At 35.9% G+C, this 21,018-nt stretch overlaps 1 protein-coding gene across 4 annotated transcripts in view; it reads right to left on the bottom strand.

Moving 5' to 3' along the window:
- The window catches only part of VPS13B (vacuolar protein sorting 13 homolog B), a 426,536-nt gene that overhangs the window by 230,122 nt on the left and 175,396 nt on the right, over positions 1-21,018 (bottom strand). For all 4 annotated transcript variants that reach the window (XM_027657093.1, XM_027657096.1, XM_027657095.1 and 1 more), the window contains exons 20-21: positions 12,943-13,052; positions 2,467-2,614 (exon numbers count right to left, since the gene is read on the bottom strand). In XM_027657093.1, coding sequence (XP_027512894.1) covers positions 2,467-2,614; positions 12,943-13,052 — 258 coding nt within the window. The remainder of the gene's footprint in view (positions 1-2,466; positions 2,615-12,942; positions 13,053-21,018) is intronic.

Raw genomic sequence — 21,018 nt, 5'->3', positions numbered from 1 at the left:
AAAGAAAGGATCAACTGAAGCTTCTCCGAGAACGAGATCTTACCTTTCACACTTATCTAACCTTTTTTAACCACTGTAACTAGTGGCTTCATAATCAGAGAGCTTTTTTTTTGTGACACAAAATATGTGTTAGCTTCTACAGACCCCTGAATCTTCCACCACAAAGCTAACTCTGACAAATGTGGCACAAGAGAACTCTACAGGCATGAAGCTGCAGAAGGATACACAGAGAACAAGCCTGCATGGCACTGCAGTGTGACATGACTCTCCTTTCTTTCTTTAATTAAGGGAAATCTGTGTGGTTTACTGCAGCAGGCAGAGCAACCATTTAATTAATTTCATTACTATACAAGGCTTTCAGTCCTTGACCTTCATTATAGGATTCACATTTTTTTCATGTAAATATCAAATATTTCAGATATGTTACACCTGCCATTTTATCTCCAGAGTATAACAAACACATAAACATATTAAGTCACAGGTGTGCTGGTTTTGGCTGGGGTAGAGTTAATTTTCTTCACAGTGGCCGGTATGGGGCTACGTTTTAGATTTGTGCTGAACACAGGGTTGGTAATATAGAAATGTTTTTGTTATTGCTGAGCAGCGCTTACACAGAGCCGGGGTTTTTTCTGCTTTTCATACTGCCACACTGGCAAGGAAATTAAACTCTGTGCTGCAAAATTGTTTAATAGAGAAGCCAAATATCTACTTAATGTCAAAAAATCCTCAGCACTTAGGCTAAACTTATTTGATAAACTGATTGAGTAAATAAGCAGTAATTAACACAAATTAAATCTACAAATGAACTCTTAATTTTTCCAGAAATGTGTGTTGTACCAAGTAACTGAAAATAGATCTTGATATTTACTTCAATCTAAATGTGGAAGGAGTTGAGATGCACAGAAGCCCCTATTTTGCTTTTATGATGTTATTTGTAATTTCATTTTGTTATTTCTCACACACACACACACAAAAGCACCCCAAAAAACAAAACTGACATCTATGGCCTTCCTAGATTTTGAACAATAATGTTTCCCTTTAGTAGACAATTCTGGTGTTATCCTTACTACAGAAAAGATAATATTCAAGGTGAAGAACAAAGGCCAAAAACCAAAAAGGTCTCCCAGCAGGGAGACTGGGACTCTAATTTTCAAAATCCAAGTACAAAGCTACTTCTGCAAATCATATGCCTATTTTTTATAAATCAGTAATTAAGAAAAACTAATCTAGAATCTGTTTATGCAAATACCTGTGTTTCAATGTCAAATATTTGAAATTACAAAAGTTTCTCAAGTGAATTACAGTTTGTGCTTTGCAGGCACAGGTAGAATTAACCTCAAGAAGAAAAAACCTATATCATTCATTATATTGATACAGCAGAATAGATGACAAATACAGTTAAAAAAAGAATATGCTTGATAAAGTCATTTAATTATATGGGCATATATATTTACCTACATACTAGGCATAAATGAAGGAAATGCATAAATGATTTGTAAAAATCATTTACAATGGTAAAAATGAAGAATATTCATAAATAAAATAGAAGTCTTTGAAATGAATCTATTGTTTTACTACCAACGATAACACAACAACCCACTATGATTCAGCAAACAGATTTTCTGGTTTTAGCCCTTTTTATCAAAATAGGCGTTTATCCCAAAACAGCATTTAACTCTAACACTAATGGACAATACTGTAATCTTAGTTTCAGCAGACAAGATCCTGAAGTACTTCATGATTATCTGGAAATAAACATCAATGCGAAGGAAAAGAGAATTTGCATAGTGTATTTCAGAAGGATCAATAAATGTTTCAGCTGGACAGTAATTTTCTTTGGATCATTACCTACTTTACTACTAGCAGACAGTACTATATGAATAAATAGACTAGAAATTTCCAGAAAACCATATCATCCTGATTAGTGATAACAAAGTTTCAGTTTAGACTCTTAAATGTCCAGAAAATATTCCTAAACTTAAATAGTTTCTTGAAGTCCAGAAACAGAAGCACTAACAAATGCACTTTCTATGGGTGATTTTGAAAACAATGAATTTTAACTTTTCATGCACAAATCTTGACTTCCATACATGCCAGACTTTAAGCAATGCAAACAGACTGACTGAAATCAGAGATTAATCACAGTGAAGTCTGACAAAATTATGGACTAAGTATCAATGCAATTGGCAGATATCCTATTGAAAGCAGCTCTCATTTATCTCATTTTAAAAAAACTATTATATGAAACTATCAGAGCCCCAAAGACAGCACTAAATGAAAATGAGAAGAAAAATAAACATGTATTTCAAAGTTATACGTAAGATTATTTTTAATTCAAAAATTTGTAATTTCTTCAGAGCTAAAAGTTGTTCCATATTATTTGCACAGCTGATGTGTTCAATGGTGAAGGCATGTTATTGAGAGGCTGCAAATGCAGGAAGGCTACTTTCAATTAAGTGATCATACCTGTTACTGTTTTTGTTTTGACAGGACTGCTGGCATACTCAGAGGCTTGATTTGATTGCTGCCTTGCCAAAGGTGCACTTCCAACTGATGCTTCATCCTCTTTTTTTCGAGTTACTGACACACCAAGCGGAACAGCTCCTACAGATTGCTAGAAAAAGAAGTACCTTGTGAACCACTGAAAACCAAAACACATTAATATTGGATTATGACACTGTCATGAGAAGCATGTCAAACTACGTATTTTGAAATGTACAGAAGACAACTTGAAACACTGATTGGAGCACAAATATTCTGAAAACCAATTATGAAATGCTACATTCAGACTTGCACCTCTAATTCTTAATGTCAGTCCTGTTAGTCTGAAGAAAAAAATCTATAACAAAAAACTGAAATATAACTAACTTAAAATACCATGGTTGTTAGCCAGCCCAAATGCACATGAATAAACCTGGCTGATCACCAAAGTAAAATAATTATCTGAATGTTTAATGGAAATTGAAAAATCTTAGCCAGATATGAAGATCCCAAAGAAATTTATAACTTTCATTAAGCTTCAAAATAAAAGGTTCTTTGATATTTATACATTACTGTGCTTGTTTCTCATATTTTAAGTATAAAATTTAACTGACAACAACTGATTTTGAACTGTATTGTTCTTCATGCATAGTTGCTCAAAATGTGACACTTGTACAAAACCAAAGGCATTAAAACCTACTTTGAAGGACTGGATCATTATTTTAAGATTAGAAAAGAGCAATGTGTATTAATCCATGTGGGTTATGGAACTGGAGGTCCACAAATTAATACAGTCTATTGGCTTTGTTTTAACTTTTTTTTATTAATGAAAGCTACAAAAGACAAAATTATTAAAAAAAATTTGATCCTCAACATTGCTGTCCAGTTGGCTCTTAATATTTTGCTGTAGCATCAGCTGCTACGTAAATTGTAGATGCATCACAGTTGACAAAAGCAGAATATTTATACCATTGATTTTGCAGAGAGTTATCACTTAAGGATGACAAAAGTTTTTTCTAAAGATCAGACATTAGGATTACACGCATCTTAATTTTGTAATTTAATTTTGTTCTTATTGGAGTGAAAATATAATCCATAGAACTGCGTAATGAGAAACCCCACACATTGCATTAGGAATCTCTGTGGGAAACAAATTCGTGTGAGGCAGGCAATGTGCTTGTAAATTTTCTCCAATAGAAAACAGATCCTGAATCAAGCAGTGTGCAACATGTGCACACATACAAAACCCCAAAACAAACAGAAAAATCATTTAATTGAAGGAGAATGACTTCCAAACGCCTTCATCATTTTCCACTATAAAAGTAAATTAAAATAAGAAAGACAATTTAATCCTATTCCAGTGAAAACAATCAACTTATATATACAGTGGTATGCAAAGTTAATAGAAAAAGACTAATGTCAATGACAAACAGAACTCTCATCTCTCCTCCTCCCTCTGAATGTACAGTCATTAATTTTGTCTCCAAAAGCACAAAAAAGTTGTTCTGGAACATAGTAACATGCCACTTTGGTGTCCTCTAGCTATAACAACATCAAAAATCCCCATCAGCTTTGAGAAGACAAGCTATGCCCCACAGAAATACTTCCCAAATGCATACAGGGAGATGATCTGAAGTTTTCTAAACATTCATCAGACATTTTACATCACTTATTTTCACTAATTTTCAAAATCTATCCATTTATCTGATATAACTTTTCACAAGGCAAAGCCATTTGCAGCTTTCCCGTGATGGCAACAGTTGAGCCATCATTTGGCAATTCTGGATGTAACATTGTACGAACACTGACTTGCCAAAGTGAAGCAAGAATTTTTGAAGAATGAATGCAGACAATACAGGACAGTTCAAAAGACAACAGGATAGAAATACTGTCTGAAGAAGCAGTTATCTATTTCTGAACCACTAAAGAAACGAATCAGCAAAATATAATAAGTTACACTACTAGTCATGGAGTGAAAAACATCAAGGCTATCACAGCCAGACAAAGCTGGAAAAAATTATGACCAAATATTGAGTGCTTGAGTGCTGATCTGGACAATGAAACAGCTGTTTTATCTTTGCTCACTGAAATCAAGGCTGATGTTGCTGCTGATGACGCCCAGTACAATCTTGTCAGGTTTTTGGCAAAAGATTTCTGGTTAAAAGAATGCAGAAGATGAAAGATCAGCATTGAACTGGATGGAAAAGGATCATCAAGATTTGGGTTTTAGCCACAAATTGATGAGGAAATTGTTGCTTGGGAAATAGCAGATGACAAGAGCCCCACAGCTGCAGGAGAAGCTGAATCTGATGGGAAAGGAGATATTGCAGGCAAGTGTTATCATAAGAATTTCATCACAAGAATCCAAAAAGCTAGCTATAAAGTAGTATGCAGTAAACCTTAAATACACCTACTTGGGATTAAGCTTTATGGTTACTAATTGGTAGTGTTATAAAGAAGATAAAGAGCACGTAAGAAAGTTCTGGAACCACGGCAATGTTTATATGATGTTATTTTGTTGACACAAAGTCAAAATCAGATTCTGTTCTAGAATACTGATCACAGTTTTACCAATGGAATAATGTTCTGTGGCTGTTATATACAGAATACGAAATTAATTACAATTCACAGAATTCAGAATAAAAAAATTTACTATTTTTCAAGTACAATTATTACAATTAAGTTTTTGAGCGGAGGCTGAAAAACTACAGAAAAGCTATCCTTTTCTGAATTTAATTTTTATTGGCACAAACAATCTAAGACATTACACACCATGTGAAGTATGTGTACACAAAACACGCACATACATATATGCTATTTATGCACACAAATGGATCAACAGATACTAAATTTTTTTTTTACTTCATACTGCCTGGTCAACATGACTTCGGAAATGATAAAGATCTAAAATCAGAGAAAGGCTCAGAGTAATACTAGCTAAAAACCAACCTGCCAGAAATACTTAGACCCAAGTATTTCCTGGATTTATGTGGAGATATGCCAACTAACCAAACCTAAAATATCCTGTAAAGAGGGCTAGTGGAAATTTGCCCTATGTGAACTAATATTTTATTTTTCTTGGGATTTTTGGTAATTAAATATTTTATTTCTGAATTATAATTTCCCACAAGTGTGAGGCTGAAGAGATTGCAGGCCAAGCTGGGAACATGAGAAATGTGTTTTTACAGAAAATTGGACCAACAGAGCAGACAAGTAACTTTCATTTGAGGGATGCCTATGCAGTCTCCTCCTTGATAACAAACCAAAGGCAAAAGAATATTCCAAGATAAGAAATTAACTATTACTATCAAAAGAAAAAAAATGAAGCACTGGCTTGTGAAATGTAGAATTCAAAAGAATCAGTCCAGACGTGGTCCAGAAATGGTACCAAACCCAGCTCTCCCCTATGGCGGATGCTGCATGCACACAGATGGATGTGTACATGTGCAGGAGCTTGTACCAGCAAGCAGAAAGAAAAACTACTGAAGTCTTTGGAGTGGGGACAGATGGCAGTTTCACTCAAGATATGCTGTTTATTGAACATCTAAGATCACTATCATGCAATCACTATCTCCCTCAGAGAAGAATATTTACCCGTGTTACAAGACTGTCCAAGCTGTGCCAGAATGAGCTGCAACAGCAAGGAGAATCTACCTTGCCCATCTTACAAGTTCTAGTATCTTGAAATCAAAAAACTGCAGAATTACATTTCATTGGTTTGATTTCTGAGATTAATAATATACTTAAACTGCTTCAGAGAGTTCAAACAAAACTAGGCATTAGGCCTAGTTCCCAATTAAAATTAATTAATTGAAATTAATTGCTAAATAAAAAGACTAGGCATGTCTAACCCCTGGGGTTCATAAAAGCACCTTCTTTCCTGGCAGGTGAACTTGCTAATTCAGATGAAATTCTGTGACTGCTTCAGGTAGGAACCTCAGGCATGGTTGGAAAAGTGCTCTGCTGGGATAAAAGACCAATCTCTGATTAGCTGTAATGTTTCCAAACTTATGCAATGAACTGGTGCCAGCCAAGACATATAAGAACATATATAGAACATATATAGACATATATAGAACATATAAGGTTTGAGTCCCACGTAGCTCTAGTTTCCTAAGCAAGCAGTAACTTCATTCCTGTATCCTTTAGAAACATGATTGCCTTCTCTGGGGTAAGGGGTGACAGATTCTGAATAGGGATAAACACAGTGCTCCTGACCTGCAAGTAATATCAGAAATCAAAACCTATCATAATTTGAGAAGTCTTTGCACACCAAGAAGATAATTATGTCTACTGTAGATACATGCTTGTTTTATCAAAGCCTTTCCTGATACTTATCAAGGTAAAAGAGAAACTAGGCAACACAGCTCTGCCCTTAACAGCCAACTTTGCTGCAACAGGGAAAAATCTTAAGTTTGGGTACTGAAACTTACTCTTATATTGAGTCATTCATTCATTATCAGAATCATTTGGCTCTTAAAGAACCAAAGATGTGCAATATAGCGAAAGTCATCCCAAGACAGAACAATTTAAAGGACTTTTTCTGCTAGAGTCTACTGACCAAGCCATAATGATAAAATCACTTCAGTCAAAAATTCCAGAGAGACCTCTGGTGCAGACTTCTGAATGAAAAGGTGCCCAAAGTACACCACCAAGACAGATAATACCCACAGGTTACATTGAACTTTCCATAAAGCAGCGAAAAGATTTTGTAACAAGGTAAAATTCCCAAGATAAGGGTAGTGAAAAGAGAAAATGAACAAAGAAAAAAAAGAGTAGAAGGAAAATAATTAAATTGAATTGTTAATGACAAATTCTGTAATCTACCTACACACCTGAGGAAAAATTCTTCATTTTGAATTCAGATGCACAGTCTTCCATGGCAGAGACGTTTATGGAAAGAGAGAAATTTGGATTCTGGATTAATTTAGGTGTATACATTCCAGTGCTATAAAGCCCAATGAATCTGGAAGAGGTGCAGTGTATTTTTCTGTTCTTGTATACAGCTAAGGATGTTCACCCTGAACTGTTGGGCTTAGATTTACTCTTTTACTGAAATACTCATTAGATTAGGTAATAACACATGCATGCATATGGAACAGTCAAAAAAATGACAGAAGTATGCAGCCATACACATTTATATTATATATCTATGTGTAAACAGACATTTTTGATAGCTTAGTCTTCCCTGAAATTACTCATTTTATCTCATAGAAACGAGTAGTGAAAGAAAAGTATTGACAGGCCATGAAGGCTTTACAGTAATGTGCATTTGAGAAAGATGACATGCTCATTTATAAATTCACTGCAAACAGCATCATACATACCTGACTATCTCACATCAAAGTATAGCTCAGGCTTCTTTACCAAGGAAAACAGACTCTTCAAATTTTTATCTGTGTAAAGCTAAGTATGGGATTTTACAAGGGAGTAAATACATGAAAAACATCATTGGTTAACAAATATAAAAAGACATATCTGAAAAAGTCTTCAAAAATATTCAAATATCAAAAAATATCTAAAAGTTACTAGAAACAAGGCCTTGCTGCCACAGGACACACCTGAAGAAAAAATCTTCAAAAAATAGTCAAAATAAAACATTAAATTATTGGAAACTAGGCCTTAAATTTGACTTTGTGTTGCTTTCTAATTGGAAGGCAATGTTAGGCTGTAAACCACATACATACAAGAAGTCACACTCCATAGTGATATCTTTCCCAAATTCTGTTCTAACTAATCTTTCACAAGACATTAAAAAATGCCTTATGGCATTCAGATACCCAAGGTATTCGGTCTGCATACCTTTTCAACAGGGCATTCAGACCAAAGAAACACAAGGGGTTTAAGTAGACATTACAGATATGCTGAGTTACAGAACTGGTGCACATACTACAACATCACATTGGTGCTGCTACACATAAAGCTCATTTGACAAAAACAATCCTTATAAACTAAGTATTCTTAAAAAATTAACACCAATTTTGGCTGACATGTTTAAAAACAAAACCAACTCAAACTTCTGCATCAGTTTACACTCTGATTAAAATCTAGCATAGGTTCATCAGTTCATCAAGTCGGATAGGGATGTCTTTTGATTTTGCTGTTGCAACTTCATGGATTATTATCAGTTACTGAAAAAAATGGTGGTAGCAAACATATCTCATAGAAGTCTAACAAATTCAGGGAACCAGAAATGTGATATTTAACACCGATAATGTAAAATATGTGATTTCAATGTAGGATGTATGGATGGGAGTGCAATGATTCTAGCTTATAGTAATTTTCCTTTGAGCAGTCACATGGACAGTATATAAGCATAATAATTACATTTTTATCAGATTTCTTATTAATGTATTTGTTCTTAAGATGTAGGCCTTAAAAGCAAAACATTCACATTCAAAAAATTTACCCATGTCGAACATAATATTTCTTATATGTATTGACATCTTTAAACCTTTCTTAGTGTTTCTATTTCATAGTTATAACACAACCAATGTCAGTACAAAAAATATATACCACGGAATAACTTTCTTCAGAATAGTTTTCACCTATTCTTCAGGTTTTGAACTAAAGGAGAGTAAAATCCTAAAGTATATTTCTTAATTCATTCTTGCCATATTAAATACTAGAAAGTTGAAAATCAATCCATTGACCATTATTACTATCAGATGACAGCTTAATAATAAGATGGCATGACAAATTCACTCTTTTTTAACATATACATTAAGCCATTGGATGGGGCTTTGAGCAACCTGGTCTAGAGGAAGGTGCCCCTGTCCATGACAGGGGTGTTGGAATTAGATGAATTTTAAGGTCCTTTCCAACCCAAACCATGCTATGATTCTGTGATTTTAGCAAGTTCTGGTTGTTGAGGTTTTTCTTTCAAACAAAGAATTTGGTGTATCTTGATAGGCATGATGCTCAGAAGGGGTTGAATTAAAACATCTCTAAGATGTCTCTAGCTTACAAGCCAAAAACTGAGGATTTTGAAAATATTTTTAAGACACAGTACTTTGATTTATAAAGTTTATTCCTTGATCTGTCCCAAGACTCAAGTTATTTCAGCTCATTATTATTAAAAATAAACAGTAATTCCTGCCAGTTTAATATATAGTGTATTTTGGGTGTTCTGGGGGATTCAGATTTTTGAGTTATTTTTAATCCATCATCTTGCAAAGGTTGGTGTTGCTTACTGCACACTGTACACACAGTACAGTGGTCCAAACAGGAAAGGTGAACCAGTAGTGTTTTTTCTTAAACAAAGCAGCATGTAATACTTTCTACACTTATTATCTGGAAAGACCATTAGCTGATGATGAGGTGAATAGATTCTCATGATATCAAATATCAATTCCTTACCTCATCCTGTCCCTATTACCAATCTGTGGTTTGTTGGTTTTTTTCTAACTTTTCTGACACTAAACAACTGTATTTTCTTCTCCTTGCACATTATTCAGAGCTGTTAGATACAAAATCAACATAAAACACTTTAGAAAATAAATGTGTATAAATCATGTAAGTATTACACAATCTTTATTAAATTCTTGTGCTCGCTTGAGTTTAGAAAAGGAAAGGAGTAGGAGAACAAAAGAGCTGAAAAAGAGCCAGCTAAAATATTTCATTATCTATAGGAATACATGTTGATATTAAGTCAGGAAAATTATGAACTTCTTTTCCTATTGGAAAAGGCTGAGGTACTGAATACCTTCACCTCAGTCTTTACCGGCAAGACCAATCTTGAATCCAAGCTACCAGAGACTGGGCAAAAGGCTGGAGCAAGGAAGGCTCACCCTAAGGGGAAGAGCATCAGATCAGGGAATACTAGACAAACTAGACATGTAAGTCCATGGGATATACCCATGAGTGCAGAGAGAGCTGGCAGATGTCATCACAAAATCACTTCTGATGTTCTTTGAACAATCATGGCAACTGGGAAAGCTGGTTTTGGACTGTAAGAGAGCAAATGTCACTTCTACTTTCAAGATGGGCAAGAAGAAAGCCCAGAGAACTAAATGTCAGTCAATCTCACCTGAAGATGAGGAACAACTAATCCTGGAAACAACTTCCAGGTATATGAATGAGAAGGTGGTGGTTGGGAGTAATCAGTATAATTTCCAGACCACGAACTCCAATAAATAGCAGTGTACCCCATGGGTCAAAAATCTCATGTGCCAGTATATGCTGGGGCTGCCCAGCTGGAAAGCAGCTCTGCAGAAAAGGTCCTAGTGGACACCAGGTTGAACAAGAGGCAGCAAAGTGCCCTTGCTGCAAAGAAGGTGAACGGTGTCCTGGGTTGCATTACACAAAGTACTGCCAGAGGAAGTGGTCATTTCTCAGTACTGGGTCTAATTCTGAACTCCAGAACATGAGAGAGATGGGCATACTGGAGCGAGTCCAGCAAAGGGCCACAAAGATGATTAAGGTACTAGAGGATCTTATATATGAGAAAAGGCTAAGGGAGCTGGGATTGTTCAGTCTTGAAAGGAGAAAGTTCACAGGGGACCTTCTCAATGTATAATAATACCTCAAGGAAAGGTGCAAAGAAATTGGAGCCAGGGTCTTCTCAGTGGTGCCCAGTGAAAGGAGCAGCAGAAATGGACATAGAAACACAGAGGCTTCCCTCTGAATGAAAAAGAAATATGTTTTTACGGTGAGGGTGCCTGAGCACTGGAATAGGCTCTTTATTCAGCAAGACCTTGTACAACTTACTCTAATAACTGATAGGATTTTGCAGACTTCACACTGAATAGTTAGCCCCAAGTTCTGTTCAAAGACAGATGCTAATTCTATTTCTGGCTAATATAAACATAAGCAGCACTGGCTTTGCCATATCGCCTTTTAAAGAAAATAAGCTGCACATTACACCATACAGTACGCAAACAGACAGTAGAACTTCTTACTACAAACTCTTTCAGTAGTAGAGTGGTGAACCTCACTGGGCTGCATGTACCCCCAATATCCCAGCACAGCAATCATTAATTGTTCTGTTCCTGCTGAAAAAAATCTCTAATTATGAGACAAAGATCTAAAGATTCTTACAATTGTCATTTAATAACTGACCACTTATAACACTTGAAGAAAAGCACCAAGACCAGTGTTTACAAAGCCATAGTGTTGTCTACTCTCTTATGTGGTTCCGAACCATGGGTCATCTACCGCCACCACCTGCGTCTCCTAGAACGCTTCCATCAACGCTGCCTCCGTACAATCCTTAACATCCGCTGGTCAGATTATGTGACCAATACATCTGTACTAGAGCAAGCAGCTGTCACAAGTATTGAGGCCATGTTACTGGGAATGCAGCTGTGTTGGGCCGGGCACGTCTCAAGGATGAAGGACCACCGCCTCCCTAAGATCCTGCTCTATGGTGAACTTGCCACTGGCTGCCCCATGAGAGGAGCCCCGAAGAAAAGATACAAGGACTCCCTGAAACAACATCTCAGCCTTGGCCTTATTGATCAACATAACTGGTCTACTCTGGCATCAAATCGGGAGGCCTGGAGACACACCATCTATAACGCAGCTGTCTCCTTCGAGAATACACGCAGGATCACTCTCGAGGAAAAAAGGCAACGCAGAAAGAACCGTGCCTTGCAGAATACACCATCTAAGGAGTCTTTCTGCTGTGCCTTTTGCAATCGGATATGTCTGTCACGTATTGGCCTCATAAGCCACCAGCGTGCCTGTAACAAATGTGGATAGTGCCTTCCCAAATCTTCGTTCACGAAGCCTGGCCATGATGATGACTTATAACTGAGAGGGAACATCAAGCGATAGAGACCACTAGTTTTATCAACTATGACAAATTTAAGCTCTAGAAAATTCTGCCAAACAACAGTTATAAATAAGTTTAGTATCACGCAAAACCCGTGTTCTTCTCAGGTCAGGAATATGGGGTATGAAAGTTAGCGTCAAAAATACATCAAGAAAACATTGTGCCACACAGACCCACACCCTTTGCTTCTTCTATCTTTTTCAGCCACTTTGTACGCAAACATGTAGTTTGATATGATATACAGAATCTGCTACAGAGCTCACCTCTGCCAAGTTATGAACTGTATGGTTCATCTCCTATTAAATGGGGTTTAATTAGAGTGGTGACTTTATAACCAGTTATATAATTATTTGATAGACCATCCCAAATTTTAAAATAGGATGAGTTATTCAGACTCAGAAGGCTTATGAGGTCTCAGTAGTTAAAATTAGTTGCAAAATAATGATCCCAAACACTGACCACAAAACCACTTTTGTTCTTTAAATCAAGAATGAAAAATTTATGAAATTAAAATTTTAATATGCAAACTTAACATTTTAAATAATTCAAAATAAGATCAAGTATGCGCAATAAGCTACACAGAAGATGGTAACAAACAATAAATATTTGGAAAAAGAATGTACTACTGGCATATATGGAAGTGAACACTTCCCCACTCCCACTCCTTTCCCTCCAAAAATACATACCTGTTGAATGTGCCTACTAGCTCGTTTCTGAGGTTGGTAGATAAGCCAGGTATACAGGACTGGATCAACATTAATTGCTAATCCTTGTACACTGGACAAGAGAACTGCACCTACACACCATAAAAAAGAGAAAAAAATGTAAACTATCTGCTTAAGAATCTCCTTATATGTATTCAGTTTTCTTACACATAAATCATCTTTCATGCAGACTTTTGTTTGGCTTGGATTTACATACATTTTAAATTCTAACCAAGAGTAATAATTAAAGTATAAAATTCAATAACTTCTTCCAAGTGAGAAACTTACCAGCACCGCCAGTGTTATGGACACATAAAAAAAGTAGCAAATCGCATTTTGATTTTGCTCATTAAAATTTTTTTGCCAAGAGAAGTGCTTGTTTTCACAAAGTTGTTTGTGTAACTGAATAAACACAACACCTTTCCTCAAATTCTCAGCCAATATTAACACCGCAAAAAATGAGTTAGTAAGACCCTTGACAGAAAGAAAAGAATATAATGCATAACTTCCCACAGCCTCAACAAAAAAATGTTCATGGTCTAGGACAGTGGGTTCTTTTAACAAAGACAGGCCTCCTTTAGGTTAATGTTCTGCCCAAAGCTGCTTAGGACAAACATTTTTCATGTAAATGTGGGCACGAATATTCTTTAGAAGATGAGCTAGGCAAAATAAGGCAAATTTTTTAACTCTGATAAGATTGGCAATCTCAGTACTGTGAGCTCTTAGGATTTTACCCTAAGTTTTACAGTATATCTTATTTTCTTTAAATCTCACTTTTGAATTCTTAGTATTACAAGACAGAGTTACTATATCTTCATTGCTTAAAAGGAAACTTCTAGTTTTCTTATGGTTGTGAAGAAAAACTTACATGGAAAATGTTAAGGCTCAAAATAGGAGAATAACTATCTCAGTACCCAGAAATGTTAGCAGATACACCAAGCTATGCACACTAAACCCCAATTTATATATCACTATTTCCATTAAACCTGCATTAAAAATCTGATGATGCATTGGTGAGGTATATTAATATAATGCAAAGTATCTATTATATTGAAAAAGTATGGCAAATAGAAGTAGGTGGTTATCTTTCCACATAAGCTTTGCAATGTTAAAACAAATTAATTATTTAAATAATTAAATAAATAACAAAATAAATTTAAACAGAAATCCTGGTTACTGGAAGATCCCAGCACCAAGTTCTAGAAAATTACAGTAGTTCTATAATACTTAGAATCATAGTTCCCAAAGCAGTATATACTACATGTACTCCGTAGTATACAATGTAATTATGGAGCAATCTGAACTTAATAATAAATTCTAATAAATTCAGAAAGCTTGACACACAATTCAATGTACTTTCCAAAAAACAGTAAAAACATGAGCTTCAAAACACACATCAGCAAAACTGTAAATGGGAAATTAATTAAAAAAATATAAGTTATGAGTTTATTGTATATAACAAAATTTTAAACTCAGCTGAATTCCAAATAGCAAAGACGCACCAACCTGGGGTGACACAAGCCTAATGAGCACAATGGGAAAATGGCAGTCAAGAAATACACAAAGATAAATCATCTGCCTAGCACAGGCTTGGAGTTGGAACACACACTGTGAGGAACTTCTATGCACAGACTACTCTATGTGAGCTGATGGTTTTAAACGTCAGTAAAAACCTAAGAAATAAATCTGCGGTTAAGGCAAAGCCAATGTCAAGCATAAAGTAAAGGGGTAACATGCAAGTAAGAAGAGCAGTGAATATGTCGTGGCAAGATATGGAGAAAACTAGAAAAAGGAAGAAAAAGGTAACAGAGGATTTATAAAGTATATGCTTCAATCATTAGCTTTTATAGGATACTTGGATGCCAAAGTAAGAGAATCCTGCATCTTTAAGAGATACTGCCTGTTGTCAGCAATACTTAATGAAAGGTTTAACGTATATGTGATTTGATAAGTCGGAGTCAGACCTCCCAAAGAGCGAGGAATAGTCAGCCTACAGGCAAAGTCAACAGAAAATCCCACACTTCTAACAGACTCCTGAAAAGAAAAAATGGTGTTACTATAGCACATCATGCTATGGTAACATAACACAGTTTCTTGATTACTGAAAAAAAATTAGCTACAACTAAGAAGTTCAGTAAAATTAAGTCATGCTTTGAACTGAAACTACCTTTTCCCCTCAATGAAGTCACACTGGTACAATCCCATAAAATTTTACAGTAAGACAGCAGAGATAGCAAAATATTTTATTTTTCCAGATGTCTTTCAATAGCTGGTGACTGGGATGTAAAAAAAAATAAAACCAACCAAACAAAAAAAGCCCAGTAGAAGTAGTCACATAAGCAATTACATTATTTATTTCTCAATTTGACTGTCAGGTAACTTTGGCTTCCTACTAAGCAACTTCTGCCACACTGAATTACTGAAATTTACTGTTGTATTTGCTACTCCATCACCATATTCAAAGAGCAGTTTAATCACCTATGTAAAGTTGTTTTCTGTGTAACAGCTTTCTTCAAAAAAAGTATCCAGTAAAAAAAGTTTCTCAGATTTGCCTCCTGATTTCATGCCAAGAAATAAGAATCCTTCCCAGTTTTTAAGGAAGTTCTCACTGATGGGAGGATCAAGCTTTAAGTTGGAAGCAGGTTCCTTACATGTCTAAGAAAAAAAAAAAATTGCTATTTTGTCTCTGTCAAAAAGCAATGCTAAAGTTTCCTGGATTTCATTAGGATTGTGGTAAACTTTCTTTTCTTTCCCTCCCCTTTTCTCCTTTTAATTAAATTTACATTTCAGAAAAAAGTAGACCTTAGTCCCATAGCACACTTACGTTTCCTTTCCAGATCCCAGTTCTGGCCAGATTTATCTATTATATATATCTAGTAAATTACTTGAAAAATAAGTATTGACCCAACATCACGTAATCTTTAATGTTTGAGAATTTCCTCAGTCATGGTGTCATTTGCCAGGCTTAGCTTGGGCAAAGAATTCCTTTCCTCTAAAACTTTCCACTCTGTCCTGAAGGAACGAAAGAAGGAGAGGCTGCAGGTGGGCGGTGGAGGAGGATGAAGAGAAGGCAGCAGAGCACAGCGATGCTTGGCACTCTCATCCTGTGGATGAGCTTCTTGACAAGCCTCCTTGGATGATGACAGCTGCAACAACAGTACTTGTCTTCCCAAGGGATGGGGGATGGGGGCCCACAGAGAATAACCTGGGGCCTCCTGTGCTTGGGTTGGCTCTGCCACACCACCTTCTCCCACCTGGAGTGCTGAGCATAGGCTGCTGGAGAAGCAGGGAGGTGAGGGGTCATTAGCCTGGGGCTCTCTCTGTACCCGCTCCTTCATAAAGGAAAACTCAAGCATGTAACATGTGGGAAAAAAAGGGAATGTAGTACACTTCTGGTGAGCTGGAAGAGGACACCCCGGGGACACAGCTGCAGAGAAAAAGAGGCCAGAGGTAAAGGCAGGGTAGGTGAAATGGGGCAGAGTCCAGCAGTAGAGCTGTGGAGCTGAGGAATGCTCCATCAACATGAAAGAATAGGAAAGGGCCTCAAATATCACAGAGACACGAGAGAAGGATGAAGGCAGCAGGACAGTGAAAAAGGAAGGCAGAAGTGAATGAGCACTTTGGGAAGGAAAGGGAGGTGGCAATACTTGGGAAAAATCACTGTCTTTTTGGAGATGCACAAACCTTGTGAAAGAGTAAACTGCGTTACTGAGTTACTCCCAACACTGGATAAAAGAAAATTTACTAGGAAGAACAGACAATAATAGTTCAATCATAAATTTGTTTATTGAAACTCAACATTCAACACAACGGTAAGAAACCACGATGAACTAGACACTGAGAAGCAGAGTTGGGATTTATGCACCTGAAAATGTATTTAATCTCTGCAACAGTAAAGGATCGCCCTGGCAGAATTCTTTCGAAATTCTGTTCTGTGTGTATGCAGTATCCAAACACACCTTTATTACTATTTCCAGTAAAACCTTTCAGTAACACATTTCAGATATTCCCCTATAAAATGAACTGAAGAACCTCTATAGTTAACTGAAGTTTGAGTTATAGTTAATGTACATTTTCTATTGGGGAGGGATCATAAACACGAACAAAGGGAACGATCAACAATAAAACCCAATTCTGACAAGCTCTGTAAATTACTACTAACTAACTTAAGAAAATATTACACCACCTTACCATATAAACTGCACCATGAATTATTTTAGCATTGAGTACTCATGACTCCTAGATGTCTCAGGCTACATTAATGATATGCAGGATGCTGATACAGGTTGGGGTAGAGTAAATATCCAATTATTTTAAAGGATAAAAGAGATAAGAAATATTTTTTTTATTTTCTTGCTGTTTTGAAGGGCATTTTCACTAAGGCATACTATGAAAATGCAGATGTGCATATTACACCCAAATGAATAGTTCTAGTTTATAAAAGTGTATAGGTAATTAATTCTTTCTGCTAGCTGACTCAGAACAGATGCATTGTAAATCCCTAAATTTGGAAATATCTAAGTCTGTTTAATTTTAGTCTGGGCGTCAACTAAGGGAAAAAGACTGCTCTTAACTACTCTGCTTACTGCCAATATGGCTCACTTACCCACATTCCAAACAGGCTTTAGCAATTAGCTATCCTGTGGCACCACAGCCATTTTCAGTAACATCCCAAAGTGAAGAATCAGAGCTAAAGAGTTAGAGATTGCAGCTACACAGCATAAAAATTAAACATACAACTTTGGTCTACTTTGGACTATCAAGGACAAGCCAATATGATTGTCTTGCAAAATAATCAGCTTATCTAAGAGACACAGTCCTGCATTTCATCCTAAATTGCCAAGTCAGACAAGGGAAACAGGTATTTCAAGCCACATCGAAGTTTATGTGATTGTGAAAAATTATTTTTACATTATAATAACTAACATAAGTTAATAAATTTTGTCTAACTACAGAAATATGTCTGCATTTCTCTCTATTCAAAGTTGACTTGAATGACTACAGATGTAAACATTATCCCAATTTTATCTCAGATAAAAAACTCCAAGTCTACTGTACTTTCATAGAGTTTTACATTCCCCAAGTGCTTAAAATAAGTCTGAGATCAATTAGTTTAGTTAGTTAGACCAATATTAGAATGCTTCATTTAAACAGAGGTAGTGGGGTAAATTTTCCCATTAATTAAGGTGCTTTGGTCTGTAAGATCAAACACAGTTGTTATTCTTTGCTCAAGAATACATACCCCACAATATTTTAAGTCTATTCTTTTTAAATTTAAAAAACGCTTTTAATCTTAAGAAACGTTCAGTAAGAACATACTTCTGCTATCATCACCTTGTAACTCTCCTACTGAGGTTTATAGCAAAAAACCACAGAAAAAAACCGAGGTCAACATCATTATGTTTATTTCAAAAATAGAGAAAGTGAGGCAGGGAACTGCAGTTATTAAATTACACAGCAGGACAGCAGGACCCATGGATAGAATTCAGATGTTAAAATTAAGTGCCACAGCTACGTGCCTGCTGTAATCAGTAAAAAAAAAAAAAATGTACAAGTGAGTCTTGTCTTAACCATAACTCTAAATCACATGAGCCTAATTTCAGCTGAACCTTCTGATAAGCCATTGTTAGGATTAAAGAAAAAAAATATCCTGTCTCTATTAACATACATACCCAAATACTCACAAATGCTGAATTATGAAATTATAACACAGAATTATAGTCAAAGATGAGGCAAAACACAAAACTGTTGAATACACCAGTTAACACAAAGGACTGTACGTAAGGCTTCATTTTTCAGGTACAAGAAGCCACTTCTCCAACTCAATCTCAGCAGAAGGAGTTACAGAGTATTCTGAGTTGGAAGAGACACACGAGGATCATCGAGTCCAACTTAAGTGAATGGCCCATATGGGGATTGAACCTGCAACTGTGGCATTATTAGCACCATGCTCTGACCAATCTGAAACAAGGCATGTCAAATCAAGGTGTGGACAACAACCCTCAGTTATTTCATATCATCTCTGCTCTTTGATATTAAGAATAGAGTTGATTCCATTTAGCATTTTGTCTTTCCTACTGAGGAAAAACATTGTGACATGTTGAGATGCAAGTTTTCACAAAAATGCTGGAATATACTAACTTGTGTGCTGCATGTTTTTGGAAAAAGAAGTTATCTTGAAAGACCACTTTATTTTCCAAAATCATTTGAGCAAAACTTTAATTTCCTTTCGAGAATATGGCGTTGTGGGTTCAGGGAAACAGTTTAATAGGCAATAGCATGTCTTGGCAGGGAGGTTGGACTACATGATCTTCAGAGGTCCCTTTCAACCCTAACAATTCTGTGATTCTGTTATCAAGAAAAAAGAAAATATGTAGGCAGCTGTAATATACAGAGATGTCAGTTTTATTTCCACAATTTTAGAATCATTTCTATGAAAATGCAATGGTAATATTCCTACGCTGAGCTGCATAGCACCTCTTCTTTAATTCTAGGGTTCTATTGCAAGAATGTCTCACTCAAGTATCATTTCCTTATGTTAACTTTTAGGTCCTGTTTACAGATTTAACCATCACAATTACTATTCTGTAAATATAAGAAGTATGAGGAATTCTAAATTCAACTGACAGAAAGGGCTATACAGATAGAAAGTAAGGATATAGTATAAGGACTTCAAAAACGTATTGTCAGTGAGTAAAGAAAATTATTCTGAATGCTTTAGAAAACAAGACATATTTAGAACACTTTGTTTAATTCATAAAAATATAAGAAGAAATAAAATATTTGAGTTGCCCAGAGAGCTATGTTTTCACTCAGACACTGCAGGGTGGCCCAAACTGACTCCAAGCAGAGGTTGTTACTGGAGACAGTGCTATGAAAGCGGGTATTCAGAAACCCAGAAACACTTATATCTCACCACATCAGTTTACAAAGTTATCTACCAAAGTCTGGTCCCTTTGTCTTTTTCTCCCCTGCTAAGTCCCACTACAAAGCTATCTAACAGTCAGTGTTATAAATCTGATCATCAATCTGACTCTCAGTCCTTAGACTGTGTTTATTATGAAACTTCATGGCTAAGATGTGCTCTGCAAGCATCATGATACTTTCACATATAAGAGAGTTAACAAGCTACCAACAGTTCTGCCTCTGCATCTGATACCACCATCAGTACATGCTTGACAAAGACTCCTTAGACCTCTCACTAATGCCATAAATTACAGTAACTTGATCATACCTGACCAGGTTTTCAAAATGCTCACAAAGGTTTGAGAATTTTAGCTTGTTTAGCTCTCCGACAAAAGAACTCAGATACATGTTGCAATGTTAAGGCTGTTTATCTCCATTTTCCATGTGAAACCTGTACAACTCACAAATACTCCTATGGATCAAGAGGAGACTGAATATTCCACTGGAGACCATGTTTGGGGCTCTGAATAAACTACGAGGCAATTTTCCTAATTTTTTGTTCACCTAGCTGAGACCTTCTTGGTCCCATTTTAAAGGCTGTGGTGGTTATTTTTTCAGGTTACAAAGACTTCTAGTCTCACTTGAAATATGTAGTAACTTCATTGAATGCATTTCTGATGAGCTACTGAAAACAGACATCTTCTCAAGCAGACTAGAAATAAAATGTTTATATGGATATTTTCTATTCAACAAGAATTTTTCTAATTCCTTTATTTAATGGACTAAAATTAGAAATGAGAGGAATAGGGCAGCAAATTCCTTCTTCCATTTGAACTCAGGAGTCTACCACTACTTTTGGATCACATTCTATTCTGCGAAATTGTGAACAAATTTTGTGATAAAATAAATACTGTGGCTCAAATGTGGTGTTCTCCTGAGAAATCAACACACATAAGGACAAGGCAGATTTAATTACATAGTCTATTATAATTCCCTACACAAATTCCACAAGGTGATTAATCAAAGGCTTTTAAAGAAACTAGGCTATCTACAAGGGATACAAGAGGAAATAAAATAGATACATAGTTTGAGATGCAGTAAATTATTTGGGAGAAAGGAAAAACTGATAGAAAATTACCACCATGATAATTT

This window comes from Corapipo altera, unplaced genomic scaffold (assembly GCF_003945725.1).
Source record: "Corapipo altera isolate COAL_440 unplaced genomic scaffold, ASM394572v1 52b, whole genome shotgun sequence".
Lineage (NCBI taxonomy): Eukaryota > Metazoa > Chordata > Aves > Passeriformes > Pipridae > Corapipo > Corapipo altera.
The sequence above is the reverse complement of the archived record's forward strand: the minus strand, read 5'-3'. Positions and strand labels throughout refer to the sequence as shown.